Source organism: Hylobates moloch, unplaced genomic scaffold (assembly GCF_009828535.3).
Source record: "Hylobates moloch isolate HMO894 unplaced genomic scaffold, HMol_V3 SCAFFOLD_1, whole genome shotgun sequence".
NCBI lineage: Eukaryota > Metazoa > Chordata > Mammalia > Primates > Hylobatidae > Hylobates > Hylobates moloch.
In genome coordinates this window covers 145,941,522-145,967,391 of record NW_026652276.1, presented here as the reverse complement: position 1 = coordinate 145,967,391, position 25,870 = coordinate 145,941,522, and the positions used below count along the sequence as shown (strand labels likewise).

Here is a 25,870-nt window from a genome sequence, read left to right as displayed (position 1 = left end):
AAAATACAAAAATTAGCGGAGCGCAGGCGTGGTGGCACACACCTGTAGTCCCAGCTACTCCGGAGGCTGAGGCGGGAAAATCATTTGAACCGGGAGGCGGAGGTTGCAGTGAGCCGAGATCGTGCCACTGCACTCCGGCTGCATGAGACAGTGAGACCCTGTCTCGGAAAAAAAAAAAAAAAAAGAAACCCAGTACTTTGAGGAACAGAAAACCAAACTAAACAGCCAAAATGAATGGCTCTTGTAAGGCAAATTTAATGTAAGAAATAGAAGGGAACAAATTAACCGGGCATGGTTGTGCCCGCCTGCAGTCCAAGCTACTCCGGAGGCTGAGGCGGGAAAATCGCTTGAACTGGGAGGCGGAGGTTGCAGTGAGTGAGCCGAGATTGCGCCACTGCACTCTAGCCTGGACTACAGAGTGAGACTCTGCCTCAAGAAAAAAAAAAAGTGAACTTAAAAATACGATATGTAAAAATATGGTTTTACAGTTTTTTGACATTCAATTGAATTGAAAAATAGAATGGATACTCTTAAAAATCAAACCGAAGAAGATCAAACGGGAAGTTGCCTCATGATACGAAACAAACATGCAAAGGAAGTCACTAGTGAGAAGATAAAGGGAAGGAAGATACAGGAACTGCAGTGTGAGGTAGGAGTTCCAGAAGGAACAGATGGAGAAAGCAATAATCAAATAAGACCATGACTTCTTTGGGTTTAAAAAAAAAAAAAACTTTAACTTTTGCTCTAAGTTATACTGAGTATTAAACCTGATCAATGAACTAAGATATTCCTCCCTCAGATATATTCTAGTGATATTTTTCACCTTCAAAGATCAAAAGAGAGCTTACATTTGGGGTGATAAAAATATTCTGGAACTAGATAGTGGTGACTGTGGTACAACATTGTGAATGTAGTAAATGTCACGGTAAGCTTTATGTGTATTTTACCACAGTAAAAAAAAAGTGACCCTACAGCTAGCAGGTCCCAAAAGAAACTCCCACACCCATTAGCAGTCACTCCCCATTCTTCCTCCGGCAGCCCTGGCAACCATGAATCTGCTTTCTGCCCCTATAAATTTGCCTATTCTGAGTGTTTCATATAAATTGAATCATACCAAAGGTGACCCTTTGTGTCTGGCCTCTTTGAGCACAGTGTTTTTAGGGTTCATCCATATTGTAGCATTTATCAGTACTTCATTTCTTTTTATGGCTGAGTAATATTCCATTGCATGGATATACCAAAATGTGTTTATCCATTTACCGATGGGTGAATGAGTTGTTTCCAAGCCAGCACATTTTATAGAGGAAAAGGAAAGCACTGGTTAACTTGAACAAAAAAAAATAAAAGTGCTTTCTGCCATCTGGGACCTTGGCTGTGGATCAGGTGAGTGCACAGATCAGACCAAAGCCCTACAGTTGGCATGGCCTGGGCCTCTGTCCGTGGTTGCAGGGGCATCTCCACAGCTACTGCATGCAGTGATCATGGGGGCCCCAGCCCTGGGCTTAGGCAAGGGCACTGTGTTGTTGTACATCACCAAACACTTCAAGCTGAGGCACCTCTCCAGCAGGGACTGCTCCAGGACAACATGCTACAGGGCACATAAATTGGTATGTTAGCCAAGGCTTTTCTTGACCAAGGGAAACTCATCCCAAATGGTGTTACAACTTGGCTGGCCCATCATGAACTGAAAAATCTCACCTAATATAGCTGGTTTTCCAAGGACACTGCCATAGGCAGAAGCCCTAGATGAGCTTATCGGATAGACACAATGATTAACTTGTATGTGCCTTTGGAGGTCATTTAAACAACACTTCACTGCTTGCTGTTCATCTGGCCAGTGGCCGAGTCAACTACATTGAATTCAACCCTCCCCAAACTGTGGGCATTGCTGATCTGACTGGGAAGCTTCTCATTCGGCCTGAGAATGATAGACCAGAGACACAGTTATCAAGAGAGTGAAGACTTATGGAGCCAGTCCCAGAACTTTACCAGAAAAAAAAGGGATGTTGGAAACACTCTCCAGAGCAGAAACCAACAAGATTTAACGTCATGTTTATGCTTTCCTACAAACTAAAGTTCCACAAAATCAGAAAGCCCCAGTTACTCCATGAGGAGAAATGATTATAACTAGTAAGAGGAGCAGAACCTCCTTGTCCTTGGATTTAGAGGCTCCTTTTCCTAAGAATGGAGCATGTATAAATAAGAATGTATGCATGTATAAGAATGTATGCATGTATAAATTCTTTGAAAATTATATTATTTCTACAGATTTTATTCTGGATACTAATGATGTGCCAAATTAATCAGGTACTGATTCATCTTTTGAAATCATCTAATGTGTTTTATCCAGTTATCTTCTAGCAGTGTGCAATTCAAAAACATCATCGGTGTCTAAACTTTTAAAACATCTGTTAGAGCAAAATTAAAAGAGCAATTAGTAGTCTTTTTTCTTCAGTAAGAGTAAGTGGTTGATAAAATTTTCATATTTTTCTGGAAAAGTTTTTAAAAGTTACATGTCATTTGGGGAAAATGTCTCATAAGTTTTTGCACAGAGATATTTCTAGCCCTGTGGAACATGGTTTTGTGAGACATCATATCTATAAAATTCCAGAAAAACAGCAACTGGATTTACAGATCTGTTGCAACATGCAAATTCACTGCTGCCTTTACACTAAGAAATTTATAAGCTAGCCATATATGCTATATTTATTTTGTTGTTAAACATACCTTAGGTTTACTCAGAATTTTCAATTTGCTATACAATTATCAATTAGCATATGGGAATATATTACTTTAAGATGACTTGTTTTCTTTTGAAAATACATGTGTGCTGAGGGATAAGATTTATGTCAGAAATTGACATTTTAAGTTCTTGGATAAGTTCTCGCAGCACAGTTGAATGAATTTTCATTGGAAACTGTAATTTAAAGACTCACTTTTTCATCTGTTACTCAGGTTCAGAAATGTATGTTTTAAGATCTACTTGCCAGTTTCTCTTTTTGATCCAAACATATGATCTGCCTTGATAAATAACAACATCTGGTACCAAGAAAAAGAAAGAAAAAAGATTAAGAGTAAACCTATGGCACTATGTAAAGTGAACATATTTTGTTGTTACGAAATAGAAATAATAGATCAGGCATGTCTGGGGAGTATTCCCTTTGCATAACAAACACAAGTAGTAAACAGGTTATAGCAACAAAAAGAATTTACATAATGGTTAACAGGGATCAGGAAAGTGACTTTCCTGAAAGAGTTATTTATTCCTGATGACATTGATACCTAGTAGTGTTCGCTGCCACCCTATCTTAAGGGGAAAGAATTCTGCTAGTGAGTGTCATCTGAGCAACCATTTAAAAATCCGAATCATTTTAGATTCCTTAGTGGAGCAACAAGGATGCATGCTTATGTACTGTGAGTTGGTAGGAGAAGTGGGCCAATATGAGAGGTGGAGATAAAACTCGACTGTCTCCCATGGCATATTTACATTTACTTGATGCTAAATCAAATGAAACAAGCCCTTGTACAGCTGTTATTAACTGCCTTTGAAAATTTGGCCCTTGTTTCCCAGGAACTTGAAATAAAAATGCCAACAAATGGTTCTTGTGTATTTTGGTGGAAAAAAACTTACTTTCCTTTTCTTTTGATTGAAAAAAAATTATTGTTGATCTTTGAAAATGAATCAAGGCTTTAAAGAGGATTATAGTAGATATTGCATTCTTTATAAAACTTGCCTTAATACCTATTTGTTTTTATTTTTGTGGGTGCATAGTTGGTATATTTATGGGGTATATAAAATGTTTTGATACAGGCATGCAATGTGAAATAAGCACATCATGGAGAATGGGGTATCCATCCCCTCAAGGATTTATCCTTTGAGTAACAAACAATCCAATTACACTCTTATTTTAAAGTGTACAATTAAGTATTGACTATAGTCACCCTGTTGTGCTATCAAATAATAGGTCTTATTTATTCTTTTTTTTTTTTTGGTACTCGTTAATCCTCCCCTCAATCTCCCAACTACCATTCCAGGCCTCTGGTAACCATCTTTCTACTCTCTATGTCCATGAGTTCAACTGTTTTGATTTTTAGATCCCACAAATAAATGAGAATATGTGATGTTTGTCTTTCTGTGCCTGGCTTATTTCACTTAACATAATTATCTCTGGTTCCATCTATGCTGTTGCAAATGACTAGATCTCATTCTTTTTTATGGCTGAGTAGTACTCCATTGTGTATATATATACCACAGTTTCTTTACCCATTCATCTGTTGATGGACACTTACGTTGCTTCCAAATCTTAGCTATTGTAGACAGTGCTGCAGCAAACATAAGGATGCAGATGTCTCTTTGATATACTGATTTCCTTTCTTTTGGGTATATACCCAGAAGTGGGATTGCTAGATCACATGTTAGCTCAATTTTTAGTTTTTTGAGAAACCTCCAAGCTATTCTCCATAATGGTTGTACTAATTTACATTTCCACCAACAGCGTACGAGGGTTCCCTTTTCTCCACATCCTTGCCAGCATTTGTTATTAACTATCTTTTGGATATAAGCCATTTTAACTGGGGTGAGATGATATCTCATTATAGTTTTGATTTGCATTTCTCTGATGATCAAGGATGTTGAATACCTTTTCATAAGTCTGTTTGCCATTTGTATGTCTTTGAGAAATATCTATTCAAATCTTTTGCCCATTTTTTCATTGACTATTAGATTTTTTTCCTATAGAGCTCCTTATATATTCTGGTTATTAATCCTTTGTCAGATAAGTAGTTTGCAGAGATTTTCTCCCATTCTATAGGTTGTCTCTTCATTTTGTTGATTGTATCCTTTACTGTGCAGAAGCTTTTTAACTTGATGTGACTCCATTTGTCCATCTTTATTTTGGTTGCCTGTTCTTGTGGGGTATTGCTCAAGAAATCTTTCCCCAGACCAATGTCCTGGGGATTTCCCCCCAGTGTTTTCTTGTTGTTTCATAGTTTGAGGTCTTAGATTTAAGTCTTTAATCCATTTTGATTTGATTTTTGCATATGATGAGAGATAGGGGTCTAATTTCATTCTTCTGCCTATGGATATCCAGTTTTCCCAGCACCACTTATTGAAGAGACCTGTCTTTTCCTCAGTGTGTATTCTTGGCACCTTTGTTGAAAATGAGTTCACTGTAGGTGTGTTGATTTGTTTCTGGGTCCTCTATTCTGTTCCATTGGTCTATGTGTCTGTTTTTATGCCAGTACATGCTGTTTCAATTACTATAGCTCTGTAGTATAATTTGAAGTTGGGTAATGTGATTTCTCCAGTTTCATTCTTTTTGCTTAGGGTAGCTTTGGCTATTCTGGGTCTTTTGTGGTTCCATATAAATTTTAGGATTGTTTTTTCTACTTCTGTGAAGAATGTCATTGGTATTTTGATAGGGATTACATTGAATCTGTAGATTGCTATGGGAAGTATGGACATTTTAGCAATATTGATCTTCCAATCCATAAACGTGGAATATTTTCCCACTTTTTGGTGTCTTCTTCAATTTCTTTTATCAGTGTTTTATAGTTTTCATTATAGAGATCTTTCACTTCTCTGGTTAATTCCTAGTTATTTAATTGTATGTGTGGTTATTGTAAATGGGGCTACTTATTTTATTTTATTTATTTTATTTATTTATTTATTTATTTTTGAGACAGAGTCTCACTCTGTCACCCAAGCTGGAATGCAGTGGTGTGACCTTGGCTCACTCAGTCTCCACCTCTTGGGTTCAAGCGATTCTCCCACCTCAGCCTCTCGAGTAGCTGGGACTACAGGTGCATGCCACCACACCTGACTAATTTTTTTGTATTTTTAGTAGAAACTGGTTTTTGCCGTGTTGGCCAGGCTGTTCTCAAACTCCTGACCTCAGGTGATCCACCTGCCTCAGCCTCCCAAAGTGCTGGGATTACAGGCATGAGCCACCACGCCCAGCCCTCTTATTTCTTTTTCACATTGTTCACTGTTGGTGTATAGTAATGCTACTAATTTTTGTATGTTGATTTTGTATCCTGCAACTTTACTGAATTTATCCATTCTAATAGTTTTCTTTTTTTTTTTGAGACGGAGTCTCGCTCTGTCACCCAGGCTGGAGTGCAGTGGCGCAATCTCGGCTCACTGCAAGCTCCGCCTCCCAGGTTCACGCCATTCTCCTGCCTCAGCCTCTCCGAGTAGCTGGGACTACAGGCGCCCGCCACCATGCTCGGCTAATTTTTTATATTTTTAGTAGAGACAGAGTTTCACCGTGGTCTCGATCTCCTGACCTCGTGATCCGCCCGCCTCGGCCTCCCAAAGTGCTGGGATTACAAGCGTGAGCCACTGCGTCCGGCCTCATTCTAATAGTTTTCTTGTGGAGTCTTTTAGTTTCTCCAAATATAAGATCATATTGTCTGCAAACAAGGATAATTTTATTTCTTCCTTTCCGGTTTGGCTGCCCCTCATATCATTCTCTTGTCTGATTGCTCTAGCTAGGACTTCCAGTACTATATTGAGTAACAGTGGTGAAAGTGAGCATCCTGGTTGTGTTCCAGATCTTAGAGGACAGGCTTTCAGTTTTTCCCCATTCAGTATCATACTAGCTATGGGTCTGTTGTATATGGCTTTTATTATGTTGAGGTATGTTCCTTCTATCCCCAGTTGTTTTAGGGTTTTTATTATGAAAGGATGTTGAATTTTTTCAAATGCTTTTTCAGCATTGACTGAAATTTTCATATGGTTTTTATCCTTCATTTTGTTGATATGCTGTATCACATTGATTGATTCGTGTATGCTGAACCATCATTTGCATTCCAGGGATAAATCCCACTTGGTCATGATGAATTATATTTTTAATGTGTTGTTGAATTTGGTTTGCTAATATTTTGTTGAGGATTTTTGCATCAATGTTCATTAGAGATATTGGTGCCTGTAGTTTTCTGTTTTTTTATGTGTCTTCGTCTGGTTTTGGTATTAGGGTAATGCTGGCCTCATCAAATGAGTTTGGAAGTATTCCCCCCTCCTCTGTTTTTTTGGAATAGTTTGAGTAGGATTGGTATTAGTTCCTCTTTAAATATTTGGTAGGATTAATCAATGAAGCCATCAAGTCCCAGGCTTTTTTTACTGGGAGACTTTTTATTATAGCTTCATTGTCATTACTTGTTATTGATATGTTCACATTTTGTATTACTTCCTGATTCAATCTTGGTAGGTTGTATGTATCTAGAAATTTGTTCATTTCTTCTAAATTTTCCAATTTATAGGCATATATTAATAGTTGCTCATAGTAACCATTAATGATCCTTTGAATTTCTGCAGTATCAGTTGTAGTGTCTCCTTTTTCATTTCTAATTTTATTTATTTGGATCTTCTCTCTCATTTTCTAAGTCTAACGGTTTGTTCATTTTGTTTTAACTTTTAAAAAAACCAACTTTTTGTTTCATTGATCTTTTGTATTTTTTTCATTTCAGTTTTATTTTTTCTCTGATCTTTATTATTTCTCCTACTAATTTTGGATTTGGTTTGCTCTTGCTTTTCTAGTTCTTTTAGATACATCATTAGATTGTTAATTTAAGATTTTTCGTCTCTTGATGTAGGCACTTATGGCTATAAATTCCCTCTTAGTACTGCTTTTGCTGTGTCCCATAGGTTTAGGGATATTATCATCATTTGTTACTTGTTTCAAGAAATTTTTCAGTTTCCTTTTTAATGTCTTCAGTGATCCCCTGGTCACTCAGGAGCATATTGTATAATTTCCATGTGTTCATATAGTTCACAAAATTCCTCTTGTTATTAATATCTAGTTTTATTCCATTGTGGTCAGGGGAGATGCTTGATACTATTAAGTTTTTTTTTAATGTTTTAAGACTTGTTTTGTGACCTAGCATATGGTCTATCCTTGAGAATGATCCATGTGCTGAGGAAAAGGATGTGTATTCTATAGCTCTTGGATGAAATATTCTATAAATATCTGTTAGATCCATTTGGTCTATAGTGCAGATTAAGTCTGACGTTTGTTGATTTTCTGTCTGGAAGATCTCTCCAGTGCTGAAAGTGGGGTGTTGAAGTCTCCAGCTATATAATGCCGTTATTTGAATGATATGTGCTTTCTGAAAATGTTGTGACCTGCTAAACATGTATTATCACTAGGCTATCAGGCATACATTAGTCTTTATTAGAATAAAACAAAATTTCATAACTGTGGCTATTTGTCTTTGGTCCTTCACAGGGCCTACTCTGTCCCACCTTCCTTTCTGCTGCCTTGATGTCTCACTGGCTTCTGAATGAGTGACTGTGTAAAAATAAGTTGGTCTTAAAACAGTAAAAAAAGAAAGAATATCAATATAAAAGAATTTACAGGCTTTCAAAGAGAAGCAGTATAGTATATTACAAAAAATAACCATAAATTCTTTCCATCCATTTATGTCCACCCTTTTGCAATGTGACTTGGTAGCTCCTCCCATCTCCCTTGTAATCTGTGGCCGTGTGACTTGCTATAGCCTGTGGAACATTAGCAAATGTGAAGTTAGCAGAGGATAGAAAAATGCTTTTGCTTTGGGATTTGCCCTCCATTGTTTCTGGGAACTCTTCTGCTGCCATGAGAAGAAGGCTAGAGACCATAGGGCAGAGATGAACTATCCCAGCTGGTGTCTATAACGAGTTACTTAGAAAAGAAAGAGAATCAGAATGCCATTAATTTTTTATCTGCAACACAAAATTAGAACATAATATCACAAGGTTGCAAATGAGAGGGAGAGAAAACTGCATTTCAAAGCATCATTCATTTGGATATTGCAAGAAAACAATCACGTGTATCCCTTCTGAGAAAAGTATTAGAAGAAGTACTGAGGCTAGCTAAGTGAGAGAGGTAAAGAGCTCAAGATAAGGATGTGCTGGTTAGGTTTCTTACTTGCAAGCAAAATAAACCAAATGTTGCTGGTTTACACAGAAAGGGAATTTATGGAATGGCTGGTCAGTAACTCATAGCATTGCCCAGAAATCTCAAGTCAGATTTTAAAAGGAAGAAGGATTTGAATAACACAAACTTGTTTAGCTAGATAACACAGAATGTTTTACCTAGTCATCAGAGAACACAGATTGTTTTCAGATACCCTTGGAGTATTTACAAGTACTGATCACCAGCCACAGAAAAGCTGGAGCACCTAAAAAAGAGGAGACACAGGCCACGTCCCCTGATTACAGTGCAGTAAAACTAAAAATTAACTATGGAAGGACAGCTCTTCTCTCCCACCCCATTCTGAACACTTGAAAATTTAACCAAAGAATTATTTACAAAATTATTTTTTAGAGATATTAAAGGTAAACTTATAGGCTATATAGAAACATGGCAATAAGCACACAATAAACTGAAATCTTTGGAATATAACCAAAGTATTTCTTAGAAGAAAATTTGTAGTCTTAAATTTTTTTCCAAATAAATGTATTTATTTTTATTCTTTCTTGACTTATGTATCCTACTCAGAGAAAAATAATTTGTAAACACCTAATAAAAGTAGAAAAAATATGATTTAAAATATAAATTAGGCCAGGCGCAGTGTCTCACGCCTGTAATCCCAGCACTTTGGGAGGCCGAGGTGGGCGGATCACCTGAGGTCAAGAGTTCGAGACCAGTCTGGCCAACATGGGGAAATCTCATCTCTACTAAAAATACAAAAATTAGCCAGGCATGGTGGTGTGTGCCTGTAATCCCAGCTACGCAGGAGGCTGGGGCAGGAGAATCACTTGAACTCCAGAGGTGGAGGTTACAGTGAGCTGAGATTGCGCCATTGCACTCCAGCCTAAGCAACAGAGTGAGTGAGACTCCATCTCAAAAAAAGAAAAAATACAAATTAATAAAGTAGAGAAATAAAACTAATAGACTATAGACTTAGAAAAACTAAAGCTAAGTATTTCGAAGAATGGTACAAAATAGCCTCGGACTTAACAAGTCTTATCAAGAAGAAAAGATCAAAGAACAGCATCAAGAATTAGAACTATAGCTATGAAAGCAAAAGGCAGTGACCAAAATTGTCTTTTTTTTTTTTTTTTTTTTGACAGAGTCTCACTCTGTCACCTAGGCTGGAGTGCAGTGGTGTGATCTCGGCTCACTGCAACCTCCACCTCCCAGGTTCAAGCGGTCCTCCTGCCTCAGCCTCCTGAGTAGCTGGGATTACAAGTGCCCACCAGCATGCCCGGCTAATTTTTGTATTTTTGGTAAAGACGGGGTTTCACCATGTTGGCCAGGCTGGTCTCGAACTCCCGACCTCAAGTGAGCTGCCCTCTTCATCCTCCTAAAATGCTGGGGTTACAGGCATGAGCCACCATGCCTGGCTAGGTTTTATGCTTTTTAAGACAATTTTGGGCTGGGCACGGTGACTCCTAAAATGCTGGGATTACAGGCATAAGCCACTGTGCCCAGACCAAAATTGTCTTAAAAAGCATAAAACCTGGCCAGGCATGGTGGCTTATGCCTGTAATCTCAGCACTTTGGAAGGCCGAGCGGGCGGACCACTTGAGGTCGGGAGTTCAAGACCAGCCTGGCCAACATGGTGAAACCCCGTCTCTACCAAAAATACAAAAATTAGCCTGGCGTGCTGGTTGGCACCTGTAATCCCAGCTACTCAGAAGGCTGAGGCAGGAGGACCGCTTGAACCTGGGAGGTGGAAGTTGCAGTGAGCCAAGTTCGTGCCACTGCACTCAAGCCTGGGCGACAGACTGAGACTCCGTCTCAAAAAAAAAAGAAAAAAAAAGGCACAGTGGTTCACGCCTGTAACCCCAGCACTTTGGGAGGCCAAGGCAGGTGGATCACGAGGTCAGGAGTTCAAGACCAGCCTGGCCAAGATGGTGAAACCCTGTCTCTACTAAAAATACAAAAATTAGCTAAGCATGGTGGCATGCACCTGTACTCCCGGCTACTCAGGAGGCTGAGGTAGGGAATTGCTCGAAACCCAGGAGGTGGGGTTGCAGTGAGCCGAGATCAGGCCACTGCACTCCAGCCTGGGCGATAGAGCAAGACTCCATCTCAAAAAAAAAAAAAGAAAAAAGAAAAAAGGTATAAAACCCAAAGCCAGTAACCTCAGAAACAATAAAAAAAGTAAAGATGTATTTCTTTTTTGTTTTTAAGACAGTCTCATTTTGTCGCCCCAGCTGGAGTGCAGTGGCTCAGTCTCAGCTCACTGCAACCTCTGCCTCCCGGGTTCAAGTGATCCTCCTGAGTAGCTGGGATTATAGATGTGTGCCACCACACTCAGCTGATTTTTGTATTTTTAGTAGAGATGGGGTTTTACCATGTTGGCCAGGCTGGTCTCTAACTCCTGACCTCAAGTGATCCGCCCGCCTAGGGCTCCCAAAGTGCTGGGATTACAGGCATGAGCCACCATGCAGATGTATTTCTAATTAGTGCTCCAGGCTTGAAGGCTTTGTGGGTTAATTCTATCAACCTTTCAAAGAATAGATTAATTCTTATGTTATTTAAATTGTTCTAAATCTCTAGAAAGGGTAGAAAACTTGCCAGCTCATTCTCTTGGGGTAGGGTTACCATAATACCAACAATGGATGAAGAAAGTGTGTGCTTGTATATACGTGCATGTGTACAAACACATATAATATTTTAGTTTCATTGAAAAAGATTTATTAATGCTAAAAAAAAAACCATCAAGAATACCCCTCATGTGGAATGGTGATAGTGGGAAAGGTTATGCATGTGTGGTGACAACAGGGACATGGGAACTCTGTAATGTTTCTTCAGTTTTGCTATAAACCTAAAACTGCTCTGAAAAAATGAAGTGTATTTTAAAAATAATAATACTTTTTGACCAGCTAGGATTTACTTTAAAAATGACACAATGGTTCGATCATTTCAATGTCAAGAAATCTAGTAACATAATTTACTATGCTAACAAGCTGTAGGAGAAAACTGAGTACATAAAATCATAGCAGCAGATGCTGAAGGCACCTTTTGTGATTTCAATAGCCATTTCTGATGTTTAAATAGCAAAAATAATAATCCTTAAAATAGGAATACTACTGGGTGAAACTATTAGAAGTGTACAGATACAGCTAACTTTTCACCATGAGCATCAAACATGTCATGGCATTGGTTAGTACATTTTCAAAGGAGGTGGAAAATGCCAGCTAATCTAAGTTGGTTAGCAAGCATCAGCTCTGAGAACCTTTACGGCACAAATATGAAAGCATCAAAATTCATTAAATGAAGACAATGTGAAATTGAAACATGGAAAAACAGATAATGAATTGAAAAAAGAGTCAACATGTTTAAGGATGCTTGCCGCATGATTACATACAAAAATAATTTGTACTTTTATATAGAAGAGGGAGCAGACTTTTCCTGTAAAGGACCAGAAAAGTAAATATTTTAGGCTTTATGGACCACATGTGGTCCTTATTCCTCCTCCTTTCCTTTCTGTCTTCACTTCTCCCTTTTCTCCTTTTTTTTTTTTTCCCCTTAACCTTTCAAAAAAAATGTAAAAGCTATTCTTAGTTGGTGACCCTACAAAACAGGCTATGGGCTAGATTTTGCCTATAAATAGTACTTTACAGACCCCTGACATAAAAGTTTATATCTGAATAAATTTGATGTATGTCATGTTTTTAAGTAGAGCTCCTCCATGCTGCAGAAGTTGTCCCAAAGTAATCCAAAAGTTCAGTGCAATTCTGATTAATATCACATGGAGATTTTGTAAAGTAGAATGTAATAAGCTTATGTTAAAATTTGTCTGCAAGAGAAAATGTTTAACAATAGCCAAGAAAAGTTTGAAAACACATTGAAGGGGGCTTCTCCTACAGAATATAAAAACCAGCCGGGCACGGTGGCTCACGCCTGTAATCCCAGCACTTTGGGAGGCCAGGGTGGGCGGATCACGAGGTCAGGAGATCAAGATCATCCTGGCTAACACGGTGAAACCCCGTCTCTACTAAAAAATACAAAAAAAATTACCCGGGCATGGTGGTGAGCACCTGTAATCCCAACTACTCGGGAGGCTGAGGCAGGAGAATGGTGTGAACCTGGGAGGCGGAGCTTGCAGTGAGCCGAGATCACGCCACTGCACTCCAGCCTGGGTGATGGAGTGAGACTCCATCTCAAAAAACAAAAAAACAAAAACAAACAAAAAAACAGTCTTTTATAAGACAGTATAGTATTGGCACAAGAATAGACAAATTCATGAAACAGAAACGGATCCAGATTTATGAAATTTACTCAATTTTCCTGAAGTCATGCTTCATCTTGAACGTATACTTGGTTTTTCTAAAAATGATTTTCTATTCTTTTATTTTCTTTCTGTGTTTAGGTATAAGTGTGCTAGCGGAGTGTCTAGATTGTCCTGAATTGAAAGCAACTGCAGATGACTTTATTCATCAGCATTTTACTGAAGTTTACAAAACTGATGAATTTCTTCAACTTGATGTCAAGCGAGTAACACATCTTCTCAACCAGGACACTCTGACTGTGAGAGCAGAGGATCAGGTGACTAAATTGCTTTCTCACATTTTTCTTAATAAAAATGTCTTTATTGGTTTCTTAAAACTCACGTTTGGACACATGACAAGGGAAAGAGTCATATTAGGAAAGAATATGTTCTTTACACTAAACAGAGTATTGCAATCTTAGGTGCTTGCCAGGCTGGCTCTTTGAGAAATAGGCCACTTCATAGAGATAAAACCATTGGGTACCATGGTAGGCAGAACAATGCCTTCCCAAAGATGTCCACTTCCCAGTCCCCAGCATCTGGAATATACCTATGTGACAGATAGGACTTTGCATATGTGACTAAGTTAAGGATTTTGAGATGAGATTATCCAAGTGAGTCCAGTGTAATCATAAAGATCCTTAAATTTGGAAGAGGGAAGCAAAAGCAGCCAGCGTCAAGTGGTGCAATGTGAGAAAGACTTGACTGGTCATTGCTGTCTTTGAAGGTGGAAGGGGACCATAAGCCAAGGAATGCAGGCAGCTGCTAGATGCTGGAAAAGGCAAGGAAATGGTTTCTCCTATAGAGTCTCCAGGCAGACACACTGGTTTTAGTGCACTGTGACCCATTTTGGACTCTGACCTATAGAACTGTCAGATAAACTGTCAGAAGTGTAAGCTGGGTGCAGTCATTTGGGAGCTGAGTGGGGGAACACTTTATTTCATTCATTCTTTCGTTCATTCATTCATTCATTTATTGAGACAGTGTCTCGCTCTGTCGCCCAGGCTGGAGTGCAGTGGCGTGATCTCTGCTCACTGCAAGCTCCTTCTCCCAAGTTCACGCCATTCTCCTGCCTCAGCCTCCCTAGTAGCTGGGACTACTGGTGCCCGCCACCGTGCCCGGCTAATTTTTTGTATTTTTTAGTAGAGACGGGGTTTCACCGTGTTAGCCAGGATGGTCTAGATCTCCTGACCTCGTGATCCTCCTGCCTTGGCCTCCCAAAGTGCTGGGATTACAGGCGTGAGCCACTGCACCCGGCCTTTTTTATTTTTTTGAGGTGGAGTCTCACTCTGTTGCCCAGGCTGGAGTGCAGTGGCGCGATCTCGGCTCACTGCAACCTCCACCCCCTGGGTTCAAGCGATTCTCATGCCTCAGCCTCTCAAGTAGCTGGGATTATAGGCATGTGCCACTATACCCTGCTAATTGAGATGGAGTTTCACCAGGTTGGCCAGGCTGGTCTCAAATAGGTGACCTGCCCACCTCAGCCTCCCAAAGTGCTAGGATTACAGGTGTGAGCCACCATGCCTGGCTGTGGGAACACTTTAATATGCAGACTCACTTAATCTCTGTTTTCAGCCCCACATCCTTCTCTGTATTTTAAGCCACTAAGTTTGTGGTAATTTGTTACATCAGCAATAGAAAACTAATATAGGTACTATAAGATCATATGTTTTAAGTTGCTTCTGTTCTAAAAAACAAAAATTTGCACTTAGCAATGTTCTTTTGCCCAGTCTTCTTCGTGGCCCAGAGTATCAATTTGCAAATTGACAGGTTGGACCTGGAGGACCTCACTAGATAAATAGAAAAAATTTACTTCCATGATCAAAATTGGTTGACTTATATGCAGTATGGAAAAGGAATAACAAGTAACGTTACACTGGAGAAACGGGATAAACACTACCTACAGATGGTCAGCATTAGCATCATCAGTGATGTCATGTTGATAGTATGCACACTTGATGTAATGAAAATGCCGTTCACCTCTATGATCGTCCTCCTAAAAAACCATAACGTCAATCTAATATGTAACGCATCAGATAAACCCATATTGAAGGACATTCTCAACAAAATACCTGACCAGAACTCAAAACTGTCAAGGTTGTCAAAAACAAGGAAAGGCTGAAAAATTGTCACAGTCTACTACATGTAATGTGCTGTTCTTTACAGTATTGTGGAACAGAAAAATAACACTAGATAAAAACTAAAGAAATCCAAAAAAATATGAAATTTAGTTAATGTGTCAATATTTGTTCATTAGTTGTGACAAATATACCATACTAATGCAACACCCTAACTGGGGCAGGGTATATGGGAACTCTTTGTGTATCTCTGCAAGTTTTCTATAAATCTAAAACTATTCTAAAATAAAAAAATTTGTTTAAAGAAAGACCAATTCCCATAAAAAAAGTAACTCAGAAAGAGATCAGAAGTTGGGCCTTATTAATATCACCCGAAAATTAATTGCAAATATCACTCCAAAATTAATTTAGTGGGTATGGGAGATGTGTGTGTGTATGAAGCAATTGATTTTTTGGGGTGTGTTTAGTGATTTGTAAGTTAAATTATGTTGAGGAACTTGGACTTGTTCCATGCAGTTAAATGAAGCAACAGTATTATTTTGGAAGACAATTCTTTTAAATATCCTGTAATTTATTTGTAAGTATAGATTTCTTTATATCTTAAAGTTTCTAAAAAGCAGATAAGTCTATCCATTCATAATGCAGGAATATAATATTGAAATAAAATCATGGGTGACCTTCATATCTCCTGGAATGGACGGCCTCTTGAGAAACTAACCTGTTTTCCTGGTACTAAACTAAATGAGTATATGTTGAAACTTTTGTTGACTGTTAGTTTTTTTTCAGTGCAATGTATATCATGTCTTTGTCTGAAAAGGAAGCTATCTTTTTTTTAATCATAAATTCAACATCCTCCCTGTCATTACATTACATAATAGTAGTTAGTTCTAAAAAACATATTACCTACAAGACTCACTAGAGCAGTATGTAAGCTGTTCTGAAGAACCAGCAAGTGTCCAGGGATAAAAAATACTAGGAATAAGTGGTTATCTCCTTATGAGGTTCTCTCCCTTCAATGTGAGAGTAAACATAGGTAACTGGAAATGTTGCTGTCTTCTAAGAACTTTACTGTGCTGTTTTTCCCCCTTAGGTTTATGATGCTGCAGTCAGGTGGTTGAAATATGATGAACCTAATCGCCAGCCATTTATGGTTGATATCCTTGCTAAAGTCAGGTTTCCTCTTATATCAAAGAATTTCTTAAGTAAAACGGTACAAGCTGAACCACTTATTCAAGACAATCCTGAATGCCTTAAGATGGTGATAAGTAAGTTGCCTTAATATCCATTTATAACCTGATCATGTAGCCAGTTTCTCATGGGCTTAAAACTCTTTAGAATGGATTAGACTCAGTAGCCAGGGGGAAACATTCAAGATTTTGCTCTTCTAGATAATTAATCCCTTGGGTTTCTGAACTGTACACCTGGAAGGGACTTGGCCTCAACCCTTATTTTATAGGGGTATCTATGATAGAAGGTACAAATTACTTATGCTTTTTCTACTCTTGTATACAATAACTTTCATGCACTTTTGTTTCTAGTGTTTCCTTTTTTATTTTACTCAGCCAAGTAGTGTACTGTGATCACACTTTCTTTCTTAAACAGTATTTTGTCTTTTTTGGCCCAGAGATAAAAATTGCCACATCGTTTTCATTTGCTTCCATTTTCTTGCTTGCTGGCTAAGTCCCAAACCCTCAACACCTTTGTAAAATGCCACTTAATACATTGTCTATACAATTAAACAATCTGTTGCTTTTCTTTCTTGGAAACGTGCCTTGTAGAACCTTCCTTCTGCCTATTCCAATATGAACTGTTTTCTCTCTAGGCCTGAGGCACAGTTCTTGTCCTAGGGTTTCCTTCTGCACAATCCTGGAAGCCATTTCACTCCTCTCCTGTTAGATCTGTTGTCTTCTTGGATCCTGGCTGTCCTCTATCTTAATTCTTTTTGTTTGATGCAACATATCCTCTAAAAGGTTCCTGATAGAGTATATTATCAGTAAATATTTGGAGGCTTGACAAATCTCATATGTTTATTTTATCATAAAATATTGAAGGAGGCTGGGCACAGTAGCCCACAACTCTAATCACAGCACTTTGGTAGGTCAAGACAGGAAGATCGCTTGAGGTCAGGAGTTTGAGATTCACCTGGGCAACATAGCGAGATTCCAACTCTACAAAAAAAAAAAACAACCTAGCCGGGCGTGGAGGCATGTGCCTGTGGTCCCAACTACTCCAGTGGCTGAGGCAGGAGGATTGCTTGAGCCCAGGAGTTTGAGGTTACAGTGAGCTCTGATCCTGCCACTGCACTACTGCAGCCTGGGCAACAGAGTAAGACCTTGTCTATTTAAAAAAAAAAAAAAAGAAAGAAAGAAAGATAGTTAAACTGAAGATAGAGCTATGCTGAAAATCGTTTTCAGTTAGAATTTATCTTCTAGCTTCCAGTGTTATTTTGAGAAGTCTAATGCCAATCTGATCCTTTTCTTTCTTTTTTTTTTTTAAATTATCCATCTCTGTCTCGGCCTTTTTCTGAGAGACAGGTTGATTTTTTTCAACCCTCTTATTTCAGCTATAATTTTTAATTTCTGGAGTTTTTATTCTCTATTATTTCATGGCTGCAATATCTTATCACTCTAAAGTAGTCTTTGTAGTGCTTTTGAAGTTTTCTTATGTTGTCTGTATTTTCTATATTGAATTTTCCTTTTTTTTACTGGAAGCTTTTCTTACATACTTGGTTTTATATCATATGAGAGTGAGTTATTACAAAACTGATAGATCAGGCTGTATGTATGAGTGGGCATCTCAGTTCTTGGGCTAAACTGTAGCATAATCAGAGTAGCTGGTCATTTTTTAAATTGGGGACCCCCAGATGTCAATATTTGTAGATATTGTCTCAGGGAACTGTAAGCTGGGTGTAGGCATTTGGGAACTGGATGAGGTAATATTGTGCTATGCAGACTTTCACTTATTCCATATTTTTATTTGTTTTATTTTACTTTATTTTTTTGAGACAGAGTCTCCCAGGCTGGAGTACAGTGGTAAAATCACAACTCACTGCAGCCTTGACCTCTCCGGCGCAAGTGATCCTTTCACCTCAGCCTCCCAAGTAGCTGGGACTACAGGTGCACGCCACTATGCCCAGCTTATTTTGTATTTTTTTGTCAAGATGATGTCTCACTATCTTGTTCAAGCTGGTCTCAAACTTCTGGGCTTGAGCAACCCTCCTGCCGAGGCCTCCCAAGATGCTGGGATTATAGGCGTGAACCACAGTGCCTGGCCTTAATCCATGTTTTCAGACTCCCATCCTTTTCTGTGCTGTTCCCTGAGTCTGGAACATTTCTCATTCCAAAGACGAATCCTGTCTCCTACCGTAGTACAGGTACAGTGGGTACCTGACTGTGCAACGGGGAAGGAGAACTGGAAGTTCAATTGTCGTTTGTTCGGTATTTTAGAGTTATCTTGTTTTCAGCCCTACCTGCACTTCTAGGTACTTAGTATCTCCAATTATGAACCTTTTCAGGGTTCTGCAGGGTAATTTAGCTTGCTTTTCATTGGTGTCTCCTGGCACAACCATTTAGGTTTAACAGACACTCCATCTGCTAGCTGTCTTCATTAACTGTGTTTTGGGGTTGCAAGTCTCTTAGTATTATCAAAGATAGAGTTTGTGTTTGTTTCTTGTTTCTTTGTTGTTTGGGATAGCTTTCAAGAGAAGAGGAGAAAAAAGATCTTAAAATGGCCAAATCTGATCTCATGTTGTTTTTATATTGTTAAGTCTGAACTAGTCTTTTCCTTTGTGATGTGGTTGGAAAGGTCTTTCCTGTTCCAAGGTGATTTTTAAAAATTAACGAAATTTTCCTCTTGTGCATTTATCACTTATAGAGTTCTTCTTTTTTTTTTTTTAATTTGAAGGCTGTATCTTACTGAAATCTATTGGGTGTGAAATAAATAATATTTTTCCTAAAATATCTGATAAGATGGCTCAATACCGTTATTGAATAATTTATTGTTTCCCACTGATTTGAAACATATTAAACTAAATTTCCATATATCTATATGTACACACATCACTTCTCAGTCTTTTGGCTAAGATCAAGTGTATGTAGTGTAGGTACACATACACACAGTTTCTCTTCTGCTTCATTCTAATACCTTTTAATTATTGTTGTATTTCATTTAAATTGCCATGTGTCTCTGGAGAATTTGTAATTTTCTTATGAGTTCTGCATTCTTAATTTATTTCAGATATTTCTGTTGTCACTGTAAATTGTATCTGTTTCCTTTTATGTATTATTTATTAACCTGGCCTTTTTTTTTTAGACAGAGTCTCGCTGGCTTCCAGGCTGGAGTGCAGTGGCACCATCTCGGCTCACTGCAACCTCCACCTCCTGGGTTCAAGTGATTCTTGTGCCTCAGCCTCCCAAGTAGCTGGGATTACGGGCGTGTGCCACCACACCCAGATAATTTTTGTATTTTTAGCAGAGACAGGGTTTCGCCATGTTGGTCAGGCTAGTCTCAAACTCCTGGCCTCAAGAGATCCACCCACCTCTGCCTCTCAAAGTGCTGGGATTACAGGTGTGAACCACCAAGGCTGGCCTACCCTGGTCATTGTTTATGGTCTTTTTTCCTTGCTTGTGTTTTCAGTTCTTGCTCTACCTTAAACTCTTCAAATGTCATTTTATGTTCTATGTTTGATAATATCAGTATCTGAAGTCCCTGAGGAACAGTGCTCCTATTTGTTGGTTCTATTGACTTATTTCTGGTGGCTTAATTCCTTATATGTTTTGTAATTTTGAATGGTATGCTTATATTTGATTGACCTTAATCACCAGGAATATTGGGAGGCTCAGGTTGTGTCTTCTTTGTTCTCTGGCAGGTCTTCTCTCTTCTCCTCAATGGGAGAATGGTGTTTGCTTTTGCCAAGTTCTATAGGGCACAACAATCCAGGACTACTTTGAGTTTTCTTTGGCTTATGGTTTCCTAGACTTGCAGGTAGGGTAAATCCAAACCTTGAACCTGCATGAGGGTAGGACTGTCGATATAAATTCTCAAAAGAGGGAGACTTTACCTCTACCTGAAGCTGAAGTTGAAACAGACAAATTATTGCTGCTGCTTCTGCCATTGGGCAGGTATTTTTCTTAGCCTATCGTTTCACTAACAGTATAACCACCAATCCTAGTGATTCAGCTTTATCTCTGTTACAATTCCTTATCTTGAGCAGATCCAAGACTTTATCTTCTCTGCCTCATACAGCCAATAAAAACAATCTCTAGGTTTCCAGTATTTTCATTAGACTTATCACATAGCTACTGCTTGCTTACTAGTATGATGGGGTTTTAGGTAAGTAGACCCAATGTTGTCCCTAGATTGGAAAAAAATATATCCATACAATGTCATGTTCTATAGTTACTAAAAATATTTTACATGAATAATGAAAATTTTCGTAAGTGCCAAAGACATATTTTTTAATTAAATGAAAACAAAACTGAAAAAGACTAAGTGTGTTTGAACCTAGTTGAGGTTGTCAAAGGAAAATGAGAAGAGGTGTGTGTCAAGGACACATCCTTACAAATACCTATATTTAAGAGGTATAAGAAAATTAAAAGGCCGGGCGCGGTGGCTCACGCTTGTAATCCCAGCACTTTGGGAGGCGGAGGCGGGCGGATCACGAGGTCAGGAGATCGAGACCCCGTCTCTACTAAAAATACAAAAAAAAATTAGCCGGGCGTGGTGGCGGGCGCCTGTAGTCCCAGCTACTCGGAGAGGCTGAGGCAGGAGAATGACGTGAACCCGGGAGGCGGAGCTTGCAGTGAGCCGAGATCACGCCACTGCACTCCAGCCCGGGCGACAGAGCCAGACTCCGTCTAAAAAAAAAAAAAAAAAAAAAAAAACCAACAACAAAAAACAGCAACCCCAAAGCTACTTGAACCAAAGGCTGGTGTCTTGGAAAACCGTGGTGTAAGAGAGTGTTTAGAAGGTAGAACATACATGGCCACTTGTCTCTTTAAATGCAGAGGAAAGGAAATCAGGACCAAGAAGATGCCTTTACATTAGGACTTTTGTCTGTTAGATTTTGTGCATGCTAGTATCAGATTTTTTGCTAGCCCAGTTCCCAAACTGTGTGTTATTTTTGTGGCCTTTAGAATTTCTATTTCTTCATACATGGTCTGGGCTGTTGAAAACAGCCGGTCTCAGAATCTAGTGTTTAGTTCTTACATGGATTCTGAACTGATTAAGAAACAGGATAGCAGCATTATTTCAGAAATTCAACCAAGTGTGAGGATTAGACACTTGAGCAGGATGCTTTGTTGTTTAGTTTAACTTACTAGGCTTATTACATTTTTTTCTTTTCCTTTTTTAAAATAAACAATAGTGGATTGTTCTATTACTCCTTGACTAAGCACAAGCAGCTGAGATGCTTCCAAGCTTTGGGGCCTGGGCAGAGCTAAATTGGGGAAAGGCTTCCAGCCTCTCTTTCAGATCATCAGTTGTCTTCCTACCACCTGACTTTGTTGCCTTTCCAGAGTAGAAGAAAAACAGAAAAGACGGTTGAAAAATAGAATAAAACTAAGCTAAAAAATTTACATCTAAAAGAAAATGAATTACAAAATACAAATGAAGTGCACAGTCAAAGCCACCACAAAGGGCCAGGCCAACTTCTTACTGAAAATTTACAAATGATTATACCTAAATCTGGAAAGAATAACTCCCAAAGGAATAAGCCTAAGCAACAACTAGCTCCTCAGAGAGAGATACCAAAGTGTCCCCCAGCCCTATTCTTGGGGAGGAAAAAAAAGGCCCATCAGTGAAGGAGCCAAAGGTATGCCTCCTCCAGTGTGTCAGCACAGTTGGCCACGGTCAGCCACTTTTACCCCATGGCCTATCAGCGGAAACAGTTCCCTCTTGTCTCTCTCCTTCCCCCCTACCTTTCTCTTACTGGGAATATTGCGTTCATAGACTACACAGTCCTTTCAGCCTGTGTGGAACCATCCTAGAGCAGTGGCTGTCAAACCCCTCCCTAGCGTTTCTGATTCAGAAGGTCTGGGTTAGTGTTCAATAATTAGGATTTTCAGCACACTTCCAGATGATACTGATGCTGCTGGTTATGGAAGCACACTTCAAGAACTACCCACAGGCTAAATCCAGACTTGAGCTAATGTGATTTTTACAATTGTAAAGGATTATAAAATAAAGAATATTCCACAGAAACCATATGTGGCCTGCAAAGTATATCTGTCCCTTTACAGAAAAAGTTTTCAGACCCCTGATCTAGAGCTTGCATCAGCATGCCTTGGCCTCTGAAATACCCAGCTGTTTGAATGCAAAAGAGCTTCTACTCAAACTCTGAAATGGAAGAAATGATAAACATTGATAAAGATGTTCATTAAAACTCCAAATGAGTTTCCTTTCTCTATCCTTTTAATAAAGACCCAACATAGCCTCATTTATAGAAATGTTTTGCATGTGTTAGGAATTTTTGGGCCAGGCATGCTGGCTCAGGCCTGCAATCCCAGTGCTTTGGGAGGCTGATGTGAGAGGACTGCTGAGCCTAAGAGTTCGAGGTTATAGTGAGTTGTTATGGCCCCACTGCACTCCAGCCCAAGTGACAGAGCAAGGCCTTGGCTCTAGAAAAAAATAAAATAAAATGGCCTTATTTTATTTTTAGATTGATAATATTATCCAATTCAAAAGGTATTAAAAGGATGCATAGTGAAAAGTAAGTCTCCCTGATACCCCTTTTCCCTACTCTCTCATTCTCTTACCCTGGAGATTAACATTATTATCTTGTATATACCCTTCCAGAGGTAGTCTTGAGATTGTGCATACAGTCATTTACTTATATATCCATGTATAAATTACATGTATAAAATGTGTATATTTGCATTAAAATATACATTTTTAACACAAACAGTATTGCACTCTGTGTACTGTTCTACATCTTGCTTTTTTTCATTCCATATTATTTATTGGAGATCATTCCATGCATACATACTAATCTTTCTCATCTTAACAGCCATATATAATGTTCTATTGTATAGACATAGCATAATTTTTTAACCACTTCCCTAACAGTGAACTTTAGATTGATAAACTCCTAGAAAGGGGAATTCCTGGGTTAAAGGGTGTATACATTTATAATTTTTGTAGACTGGGCTATATCACCCCTTCCCATGGTTATACCCATCCACATCCCCACCATCAATGGAAGAGAGTGCTGCTTCCCCCGATACAACCATATTATACCCTGTGGTCCAGGCAGTTTGATTTCGGCCAATCTGATAAGTGAAAAAAGTATGATTTTAATTTGTATTTTTCTAACTAGAGCACTCAAGCATCTTTTCATATGTTTAAGAGTTATAGTTCTTTTTCTGTGAACTATATTCAGATACTTCACCAATTTTTGGTTAAGTTGCTGATAATTCTTATAAATTAATAAAGTGTCTTTTAATAGTATTTTTTATTATTTGTAAATATTTTCCTAGTTTGTCATCTTTTAATTCTGCCTTTTCTTTTTGCCGTGCACTATTTTAACTTTAAACAAAATTTCATATAGTTAAGTCTGAACATTTTTTTCTGGCTCCTATGTTTTTGGTCATTCTTAGGCTTCTCCATTCTGGGCCTGTTTTGTTTTGTTTTGTTCTCTTTTTTTTAAGATTTTAGTGCATTTATGAGTTTATATATTCAGATTTTTATTGATTTGAAATTGAGAGTGAAATATGAGGTAGGGGTATAATTTCTTTCTTCATATTGTTGTCTAACATAGACAATCCTTCTTTCCCACACTGATTTCAAATGATACTTTAACAGTTTTTGATTGCTAAGTGGCACTGACAAAATTAAGGAATTGCTGAAGGAAAAGGATCATGATAGATCACAGTAGTTCTGACCTTATTGCATTTTAGAGTCATCTAAGACAGTGCTTCTCAAAGTTTTATGTACATCCTAATTACCGTGGGGTGTTAAATATGCAGATGCTGATTCAGTAGGTCTGGGATAGGGCCTGGGATTCAGCATTTCTAACAAACTCCCAAATGCTGAAGCAGCTGGTCTTTGAACCACATTTTAAGTGGCAAGATTTAAGAAGCCCTTTAAAATACCAATTTCTAGACACTACCTAGAGATTTTTATTTAATTAGTCTGTGGTAGGTCCCAGGTATAAACAGTTTCAGAGATTTTTCTAGGTGATTCTAATGTAAAGATCAAGAACCACTGGGTTAGGAGATCTGGATTTCCATAATTATTATTTTGGCAGTTGTTGCTTGAGGAGCCAGATAATTCACTGGTACATAGTAGTTGCTTACTGGGTGGGGCAGTCTTAGAATAATGGTGATTTCTGAGAATAATGAATTGGTTAGTACTCAGATCCTTATGCATTTCTCCTGCCTCTTCCCCCTCACTTTCCTCAAATGCTATAGAGATATCATAAAAGTAAGTTACTGAAATAAAGGCCCTATTATGTCTGGGTATTTCCTTTTCAAAGCACTGGTTAGTGCCTGAAGTTCTTGAAGAGTTGCCATGTATTTTACTACAGGTGGAATGAGGTACCATCTGCTGTCTCCAGAGGACCGAGAAGAACTTGTAGATGGCACAAGACCTAGAAGAAAGAAACATGACTACCGCATAGCCCTATTTGGAGGCTCTCAACCACAGTCTTGTAGATATTTTAACCCAAAGGTAACTAATTTTTATTCTTGTTTTTTGTTGTTGTCTTTGAAATCACTGAACACATAAGACACCAACCAGAAGTAGTAATAACTCATACCTTTAGAGATGATAGTTTATGGTGTTCTTTCACATACGTTATGAGATACATAGATCATTTTACAGATAAGGAAATCAGGCTTTGATTCCAAATGTTTCCTTCATTGTTCTGGAATGTTGCATGGTAACCACTGTTAAAGAAAAAGGGAAACTAGTTCTTCCTCACCCCTTTATGTCAGCAGCTCCTTGCATTCATTACAATTTCTTCCTTATGTCCCATTTTCAATGAAAATCTGCTTCTGGGCCAAATTTGTTTGTTTTTTTCCCCTTAGTAATTTTAATATGAAATAATACATAGTCATTCTAGAATATTTGGAAACCCTAGAAAACCACAAAGAAAAAAGATTAAATGACCTTTATTTGAATCATCTAGAAATGATCACCAAGTTTAGTGAACTTTTCATTACGTATCATACCAACCAACTGGGTCAGGAGAGCTTGAGTATAGGTATAGGAATAAAAAAATTTTTAATAGATCATTACTTATAACCTTAAGACAGTCCACTCACATATCTACTCCTTGTTTCATAGACTTGTGTGTTTTGGCTGTGGGAGAAAGAATACCATATTCTTCTGGTACTACATGTATTGCTGGGGAAGAGCAAATACCACAATCCTAAAGGATAACACCCCAAACTTGCAAGGTGATATCCATAAGTGGTGCTGAATCCAAACACATAATGATCTCTTTCATCATTTTGCAAACCCATTTTTGGTTGGATAGATACTTGATGAGACCAGAGCATTATTTCAAGCCTACATCCATCTGGATAAACCACTAGCAACTGCCCAAGACTTGATAAAAACTGAACTTAGGCTTTCTCTCCTAAAAG

General features: G+C 38.4%; 1 protein-coding gene and 1 pseudogene across 8 annotated transcripts in view; both read left to right on the top strand.

Moving 5' to 3' along the window:
* Positions 1-25,870, top strand: part of KLHL7 (kelch like family member 7) — a 72,318-nt gene that overhangs the window by 21,876 nt on the left and 24,572 nt on the right. For all 8 annotated transcript variants that reach the window (XM_032759409.2, XM_058446486.1, XM_032759419.2 and 5 more), the window contains 3 exons: positions 13,309-13,484; positions 16,375-16,549; positions 24,808-24,950. In XM_032759409.2, the coding sequence (XP_032615300.1) occupies positions 13,309-13,484; positions 16,375-16,549; positions 24,808-24,950 (494 nt within the window). The remainder of the gene's footprint in view (positions 1-13,308; positions 13,485-16,374; positions 16,550-24,807; positions 24,951-25,870) is intronic.
* On the top strand, positions 1,335-2,111 carry LOC116809406 (GTP:AMP phosphotransferase AK3, mitochondrial-like; annotated as a pseudogene).